The sequence below is a fragment of the Ochotona curzoniae genome, unplaced genomic scaffold, assembly GCF_017591425.1.
Source record: "Ochotona curzoniae isolate NIBS_2020 unplaced genomic scaffold, NIBS_Ocur_1.0 contig_605, whole genome shotgun sequence".
NCBI classification, from domain to species: domain Eukaryota; kingdom Metazoa; phylum Chordata; class Mammalia; order Lagomorpha; family Ochotonidae; genus Ochotona; species Ochotona curzoniae.
Window position 1 is genome coordinate 544778 of NW_024466491.1, and position 8440 is coordinate 553217.

The 8440-nt window shown below is 62.0% G+C and overlaps 1 protein-coding gene across 1 annotated transcript in view; it reads right to left on the reverse strand.

Annotated features, from left to right (window-relative positions):
• The window catches only part of FBN3 (fibrillin 3), a 29701-nt gene extending 21940 nt beyond the window's left edge, over positions 1 to 7761 (reverse strand). Inside the window, exons 1-12 of the mRNA XM_040990156.1 lie at positions 7426 to 7761; positions 6185 to 6390; positions 5981 to 6063; positions 5430 to 5528; positions 5232 to 5327; positions 5006 to 5101; positions 3830 to 4027; positions 3614 to 3742; positions 1816 to 1968; positions 1528 to 1683; positions 366 to 509; positions 175 to 294 (exon numbers count right to left, since the gene is read on the reverse strand). Coding sequence (XP_040846090.1) covers positions 175 to 294; positions 366 to 509; positions 1528 to 1683; positions 1816 to 1968; positions 3614 to 3742; positions 3830 to 4027; positions 5006 to 5101; positions 5232 to 5327; positions 5430 to 5528; positions 5981 to 6063; positions 6185 to 6390; positions 7426 to 7761 — 1816 coding nt within the window. The remainder of the gene's footprint in view (positions 1 to 174; positions 295 to 365; positions 510 to 1527; positions 1684 to 1815; positions 1969 to 3613; positions 3743 to 3829; positions 4028 to 5005; positions 5102 to 5231; positions 5328 to 5429; positions 5529 to 5980; positions 6064 to 6184; positions 6391 to 7425) is intronic.
• Positions 7762 to 8440: the final 679 nt, after the last annotated feature.

Sequence of the window (8440 nt, forward strand, 5' to 3'; positions counted from 1 at the left end):
ATGGATGGATGGGTGGGTGGGTGGGTGAATGGATGGATGGGTAGGTGGGTGGATGGGTGGGTGGATGGATGGATGGGTGGGTGGATGGGTGGGTGGATGGATGGATGGGTATGTGGGTGATTGGATGGATGGGTGGGTGGATGGATGGGTGGGTGGGTGGGCAGATGGACATACCCACGCATGCCTGTTTAGTGAGCGTGGCCTGGAAGCCCCTGTGGCACCGGCAGTGGTAGGAGCCAGGCGTGTTCATGCAGTCTCCATGGTGGCAAGGGCGGTTGGCACATTCGTCCACATCTGTGGACACAGCAGTCCTGAACCCTGGCCCAGCAGGGCGCGCCCTCTGTGCTCCCCCAGGCGCCACTCACCAACACACTCGCCGTGCACCGCCTGGGTATAGCCCACGCTGCACTCGCAGAGGTAGCTGGTCGGCGTGGGCAGGCAGCGGCCATTGCGGCACAGATGGGCGAAGTGTTGGCAGACATCCGTGGTGTGGTTGAAAGTCGTGGTGCCTGTGGGAAGGGCCGGGGGTGGGGGTTTAGTGCAGGCCTTGACCCATACCCCACCCTGAGGCTGGCACCCCACCTCCTGTTGATTCCATGCTGGGCCGATCCCCTCGCTGGGTGGGGGTGGGAAAGAACCCCTATCTCGAACTTCAGAGGTTCAGTTCCTCTGCTCAGCCCAAATCCCCAGCTCAGCCCATGGTCAGCACAGGGGGCCCCTTGGGACCTGCAGGGGGCTTGGTTGCAGGACAGCCCCCATCCCCGCCCCGAGCTTGGATTCCAGCCCCCCTTTAGATGTTCAAACAGACTCAACCGCTGTGCTTGAGGAATTTTAACAAGTTCACGGGGGAAAGAGGAAATGGGAGAGCAGCTTGGGGTTGGCGATTGGCACGGTGGTTAGCTGACCAACTGGGATGTCCATAACACATTTGAGAGTGCCTGGGGTCAGAAAGATGGTCCACTCCCCAAGTGTTCACAATAGCCAGAGCTGAGCCGATCCAAAGCCAGGAGCCTCTTCTGGGTCTCCCAAGCAGGTGCAGGGTCCCAAGGCTCTGGGCCGTCCTCCACTGCTTTCCCAGGCCACAAGGAGAAAACTGGATGGGAAGCGGGGCTGCCGAGACACGAACTGATGCTCCTGGCTTTAGATCTACTCAGCTCTGACCACTGTAGCCACTTAGGGAGTGAGCCAGTGGACGGAAGATCTTTCATTCTCTCCTTCTCTGTGGAAATGTGGCTTTCCAACAAAAAGAAATCTTTTAGCAAAATGCATGAAATTGTTCAACCATAAAAAAATGCCATCAAGTGTACACACAGTTACACTGTTAATGTTTAGGGAATCTTGTAAGAGAAGAAAAAAAAAATGTCTGTGTAATAGCTGGTCCCTGTCCAATTCTTTTTCCAAATATTTTCCACCCCTGCTCAGTTGAATCCGGGCACATGGATTTTCAAGAATCTGGAGGCTGAACTACATCTTGGCTCACCTCCTCGCAAGCCCACCTCCTGGCCAAATCCACATCCAAGTTCTCACCGATGCTGGAGCTGCCAGGGCCCAGCCTGGAGACCGCACGTCTGTTGGAAGCCTGGGGGCCGGGCCATGCCAGCCCTATCCCAGGACCAAAGCCACGGAGGCCGTGGTGCGATGGTAGTAACGGGACCCCCTGGATACACAGCCGCCTGTGGTCATCTGAAAGGATTTATAGCATCTGAGGCCAGGCCCGTGGCCCTGCCCCTGGGGGAGGGGGTGGAGTGGGAGAAGGAATTGGGGTGACAGGGAACAGGGGGGGTGTCCAGCCTGTAGTCTCTACCCATCACTCACCAGTGTCCTGCAGAGGACACAGCTCGGGAACTGGGCCAGCTGCCCAGCACCTGCCCCTGGCACAGCAACACTGCCTGCGGGTGGAGGGGCCCGTGAGATGTACGGCACAGTGGCCCCCAATGACCGCCAAGAAGCAGGTGCCAGGCCGGCCATCTGCAACGAAGAGTGAACTGGCTCAGATGCCAGCTCCCGGCTGGGCACCTGGTCAAGATGCCACTTGGGACTTGGGGAGTGAACCATCGGACGGAAGATCTTCCTCTCTGTCTCTCCTCCTGTCTGTCTCTCCTCCTCTCTGCCTGACTTTCCAATTAAAAAAAAATATATATATATATGAGCAAATATATATATATATTGCTCATGCCATAACCCTTGTAGGCAGCAGAGGGTGCCCCAGAGTCTCCAGGCCCCTGCCACCGACATGGCAGACCCAGACAGAGTTCCCGGACCCCCTGGGACCAGGCAGGAGAGAAAGTGTCAAGTCTGGCTTCCTTACAACCGAGTTTCGCAAAGTATCATAGGGAAGTAGGTTTGTCTCCTATAAGCGAGCCTCCCAACACACCCACACAGTTGACCCTGGTGGTGAGCCCTCCGTCTCCACAGGCATTCAAAAACAGCAGCAGGCCTGGGCAGGCAGGCCAGTTCCAGGGCTACCTGTCTTTGGCTTCAGGCACTGCTGGGCTATCTGAACTGACTGCAAGTTTGAGGAGAGGTCTCCAAGGGTAGGGGGTTGGCGCAAGCAGCAACAGCCAGGACCCCTGGGGAGACTGAGGCAGGCATGTCAGTGGGGGGGGTGGTGGTGGTGATGGCTGGGGGGCAGGTCGGATCTGAGACTCTGAAACTCACTCTGGAATGTGACAGCTTTACAAGCTGATGAAATTCTCCTGGAAGGCTTTTAAACTAAGGTCTCCATCTTCCCAGCTCCCCACTTTAGCCACAACCCTCCCCTGCCGCGCACCTGGCCCATCACCCCAACACGTGGAGTGGTGTGTGTGTATGTGTGTGTGTGTGTGTGTGTGTGTGTGAGGGCCCTTGGCTCTCAGCGTCCAGGCTGCTGGGCCTGTCCACCAGACCTGCAGCAACCAGTTAAGATCAGTCACAACCCTGCTCAACCAGAAAGGCACGTGATCCCCCAGCCCCAGGGCAGCCAGGGAGCAGGTTCCAGCCAGGTGAGCCAGGAAGGGCAAGGGGACTGAAGGTAGGACCTGGGGACATTCCGTGTTTGACATTCACCGTGCACCAGCCAGCCACCAGGGGAGCCCCTCCATTGCCCCCCCCCCAACTGCCAGACTGGGCGTGGGGTAGAGTGGGCTTGGAGATGCGCTCCCACCCACGCCAGCATCTGTGCTCGGCCCTGGTGGCCCCAGGGACTTTGCTGGTCACAGCCCAGAATGGAGGGAAGGGTCGGGGAGAGCCCCACTTGCCACTGTTGAGGGGGGGTCGAAGCACAGGGGAGGGGGAGAAAGGTACGTATTCAGGGTCACACACAGCCCAGAATCCTCCACTCACTCCTAACCCTGACTGAGCAGTCTAGGGCAAAGAACCAGCTCGGACCTGTCCAGCCGATTTCAATGCTTCTGGCATCTCACAGGAGGAGCCGGAGGGTCACGAGGGGCCGTCGAGATGATGGCTAGAGGGTCGGGGTGGGGGGGTTGCAGAGTCCTGAGGTGCATGGGAGTGAGGTCAAGAAGCCAAGAGCCAATCAGAGGGCTCCAGCGGGGTGCTGAAGGGGCAGGGGGCGCAAGGCCATAGAGACCGCAGGATTCGACGGGGGGCCCCCCCCCCAGGCTCCTCCACTCACCCGGGAGGCAGCGACTGCCATCCCTGCTGCTGACGAAGCCACGGGGACACAGGCACACGTAGCTGCCGGCTGTGTTGGCACAGTCACGCCCTGCGCAGAGGCCCGGGATGGCTTGGCACTCGTCCACATCTACAGGGAGGGAGGGAGAGGCATGTCCCAGGAGGGAACCAAGGCTTCCGTGCCCACCTCCACTGCCCGCAATCCCACGCCGCTCACCTTGGCAGGCCCCGGTGTGGACACTGGGGACGAAGCCACGGCGGCAGGGGTGTGGCTGCGCAGGACAGAGCTGGCAAGGGAGACCCCAGGCCCGGCCCACGGTGGCACAGCATAGCGTCTTCGTGCCCACGAGGCCGCTCAGCTGGGGCTGGCACCCTTGGGTGCCCACGTGGCTGAAGCAGGGTCCCGTCCGGTAGTCTGCAGGGCACACACAGGGGCAGGTGGCTGCACCAACACCCTGGGGTTGTTCAGTCTTTTTTTTTTTTTTGTCTTTCCAACTTTATCCAACTCCTATCTACCTTGCAAAACCCATTTTCTTTAGAGCGCGTCAAGCTGATCAACCCTCCCTGGGGGACAGGCAGGTGGACAGGAGGGACAGGCCAGCAGCTCCAAGGCCCACAGAGGGCAGGGCATGGCCATATACCCTCTCAGGCCCCCGTCCCTGGCAGCCTGAGCCTAGGGCACAGAGCCGTCCCCACCCAGTAATCCAGGCTCTGCCAGCTGGACTCAGCTGAGCCCCGGGGGGCCTGGACCACGGTGGGAGAATCCTCACAACCCCAGGGCTTGCTGTGCTCCCTCTCCGCCTCCAGGAGGTGCTCTTGTACCCTCCTGTCCACACTGACCACCCAGGCCTCCTGTCTGCTGGCCCAACCAAGGTCAGGCCCCCTCTCCGAGGACACCTCTTTCCCACAATTAATTTGGAGTTCCTCTCTCTCACCCTCTCCTCCCAACATCCAGGCAGGCAACTCCCACCCACCAACTGTTTCTGGAATGATTCTGGATGGGTGTGGGAGAACAGGGGTCGGTATTGTGGTACAGCAAGTTAAGCTACCGCCCGCGATGCTGCCATCGCACAAGCGTGCCGGTTCGAGTCCTGGCTGCTCCACTTCCCATCCAGCTCCCCCGTAAATGCCCTCTGGGAAAGCGGTGGAGGATGGGCCAAAAGGACTTGGGCCCCCGCATTCACCCACGCTCGCAAGGCTCGGGCCTGGCTCTTTGCAGCCATTTGGGGAATGAGCCAGTGGATGGAGACTCTGTTTCTATCTCCCCTCTCTCTCCCTGTGACATTTTTCCCACTAACATGAACTCCCTATCCTAGGAAATTCAGCCCCTTCCTCCAGGAAGCCAGCTGGACTCAGCCGCACCTCACCCCGCCTCCCAGCACATCCTGGGTACCTTGCTCACACTCGGGACCCTGGAAGCCATACACACAGGCGCAGTGATTGGGCCCAATGCAGCGGCCTCCGTTGCGGCAGCCCCGCTCACAGACAGCTGTGGAGAGAAAAAAGGACGCGGGATGAGGGGGGCGGACAGGTGGTGGCTACAGGTCCCCAAGCCAGCCCAGTCCCATCCAGCAGTCCCCAGACCAAAGCACAAGGGTTCTGAAGGCTTGGGTACTCACGCTGCCCACACACGGTGCCCGTGTAGCCCCGTGGGCACAGGCAGGACTCGCCGCGGCAGCTGGCTCCGTTCATGCAGTTCACGCTGCACCCCGGAACTGTGTGTGTGTCGGGGGGATGCGGGACAGGCATGGAGAGGTGAAGGCACCTACTCGCACACCCCAGCAGACGCCAGGGGCCTTCTCCACCTGGGCGCTCACCTCGGCTTACCCCGCAGCTGGGGCCCAGCGTCCCATCAGTGCAGGTGCACAGGTTGGGCTGGGAGCAGAAGCCCTCGCCACAGGGGCTCCTGCAGACGGCTGCGCGTGGACAGCGTGAAGGTCACGGTTAGAGCAGGAAGGTGGACGCCACTGGCCGGCCACCTCCTGGGCTGCCGCTACCTGAGGGCGCACCCGTAAGCGCCTTGCCTCTGCGCCCCTGTATTCCCAACCTCAGCTGGCGGGGGGGAGGCACAGTGCATCAGAAGCGCTGAGCTGCAAGGACAGAGGCTGAGAGCTCAAGGCTCCATTGCGGTTGTGAAGTTCAATGCCACAGAGAGAAGACGCAGGGCAGACACAAAGCCAGAAACCGGGATGGGGCTCCAGGGATGTGGAAACCGGCAGACAAAGCCAGAGGTGTTCCAGGGGGTCAGCCAGGGGCGGCTGGACAAGCATACTGGTCACCAGGACCCCGCCTGTGGACAGGGAGGATGGGGGAGAGCCCCCCTGCCCATGCCCTGTGTGGATGAGGGTGGGGGGGCAACAGCACTCACGCACGACACACTGGCTCCTGCCTGGCAGTGTCTTCCAGCCGGGGCAGCAGTACGCATGGAAGCGGAATCCACACACGTTGGGCCTTGGCACGAAGGGCAGGATGTGGCCAGTGAGCGCCCCTCCCCCAGCTGCCCAAGAACGGCCCCGCCCAGGGTCTCTCCCTCCTGGGGAAGCCCACCACCACCACTGCAGCCACCACGCACCCCTGCAAGGTCAAGGCGTTGGGGCCGCCCTGTCTCCGCAAACCAGGACTCGCAGGATCGGGCACCCCAGATGACCAGTGGCCTTGGCCACCCACCACCAGGTACGACAGGACCGTCCAAGCCAGCAGGAGCTGGGCCAAGGGGCTCCCGGCCACCACCGCGAAGCTGGCTCCAGTCCTTGCTCCGGACAAAGTCATGGTGTGTGCCTGCGGGAGTGAGCGGGGAGGGATGCTTGGGGAAGGGTCAGCACTCCGGGTGGACTTCCTGGAGGAGGTGTGGTAACTCCAGAGGGCAGCTGCTGGAACAGGGGGAAAGGAAGCAGTAGGGGGGATGGACAAAGCCTTGTGTCCAGGCCACGGGGAGGTCTTAGGTGGGAGTGGGGGTGGGTGGAGGGGCACACAGATGCCCATCCTGGCCTAGGCAGCCAGTGAGGGTCGGAGGGGGATGGTTAAACTTCCCATACAGGCACAATCTGGGAGAAGACAGCCAGGGCACAGGTGTTGGGGGCCCCCTCAAGGCGAGGGGAGAGGTCAGGCCAGGCGCCCCCCAAAACACATGCCCGGTGTGTTTGCGGTACCATTTTCCAGCCCAAGGAGTTGAATCATTGGTCCCCTGTCCCCCTTTAGGACTTGAGGGATGCCATGACGCAATGAGGTGGCCTCCAGCAAGGAGAGGCCCCCCCCTACACTTGCTGCGGAAGGGCACCCCTCGCTCCCTCCCACCTGCCCCAGCCTGCCTGGGGTGTGGGTAGCGATCTCTGGCCTGACCTGGCCTGGCCGGCCCCCCACCCCACCCCTCTCTCCTCTCTCTGCCCCCACCAGAGGCGTTGGAGCCCTAGACACTGTTGAATGAATGAACCGGGACCCGCGCAAGGCACGGGACTGGGAGCAGCGGTGGGCGGGACAGCGGAGGGTCCAGGGATCCGGTGAGGCGCAGGGGGCGCGCCCCGAACCCGCCGGCCACACAGGGCGAAGGACGCGGGGGTCCCCAGGATCGCCAGCAGCCTCGTCCTCGCCCTCACCTGCCTGAGCCTCGGGGCACCCTTGTCTGAGTTGCACTCGCACCCCTCCTAGTCCCGGCGCCCAGGGGATGGTGGGGATGGAGGGGGGATGGCGGGGAAGGGGCTGGGCCTGGGCGCAGACAAAGGAATCCCTTCGCCCGCTCCGCCTCCCGCTCCGGCTCGCCCACCCGCGCCCCCAGCGCGCCCCTGTCCCGCCCGCCACGGCCCGCGCCTCCTCTACCTGCGGGGCGGCGCGCGTGGAGGTGGCACGGCGGGCGTGGAGGTGGCACGGCGCGCGTGGAGGTGGCACGGCGGGCGGACGCACGCGGGGCTGGGCGGGTTCCCGGGGCGCAGGGGGCCCGGGGCGGGAAGGCGAAGGCGGGCAGCCGACCCCGCCGAGCTCCCAGTCCGGTGCTGCCGCTTGGGGGGCGGGAGGAGGTGGAGGAAGGCGAGAGCGCGGCTCGGGCGGCTCCGGGTTGGTGGTGACGGTGGGTGGGGGGACCCCGAGGGGCCCGCGTTCTCTGGCTGCTGGAGCCCGAGGCGGAGCCCCTCCACTCACCACCACCATCACCACCATCACCACCATCACCACCACCATCACCACCATCACCATGCCTGCCCCAAGCTGGGAGGATGTGGATAGGGTGGGAGTCTCCGGGACGCACCTGGGCGGCGCACCTGCGCACGGTTCCCGGGAAACTCACCTGGGGAGGGGGGGGCTGGGCTCAGCAAAGACAAGAGGGTCCGATTCCAAAGCAGATTACCCCAATCCCAGAGTTGAGACTCGGAGGGTCTCGCCTATCCTCGTCCCTTCAACACACACACATATATTTCAGTCTCCTGTGTGGGGCCGGGACCCCACAGGGCCCAGGCATCCGCAGCGACCCTAACTCACTTGGGAAGGTGTTCCGCTAACAGCTGTGCATGTTGCAAAACCCGCTTTAAAAAAAAAAAAAAAAAATCCCCGCTGGTGGGCCCAGCGCTGTGGCCTTGTGGCTAAAGTCCTTGTGATGCTGGGATGCCACTTGGCCGCCAGTTCTAATCCTGGAGGTACCAGCATGGATACCTTTCAATTAAAAAAAAAAAATTAAGGTGTGAAGTTTTTAATGATCTGAAAGGCAGAGGCATCTGCTGGTTCGTTCCCTAAAGGTTGAATCCAGAGGCTCCATCCAAGTCTCCCACACGCAGGTGCAGGGTCCCAAAGCTGTGGGCCGTCCTCCACTGCTTTCCCAGGCCACAAGCAGGGAGCTGGATGG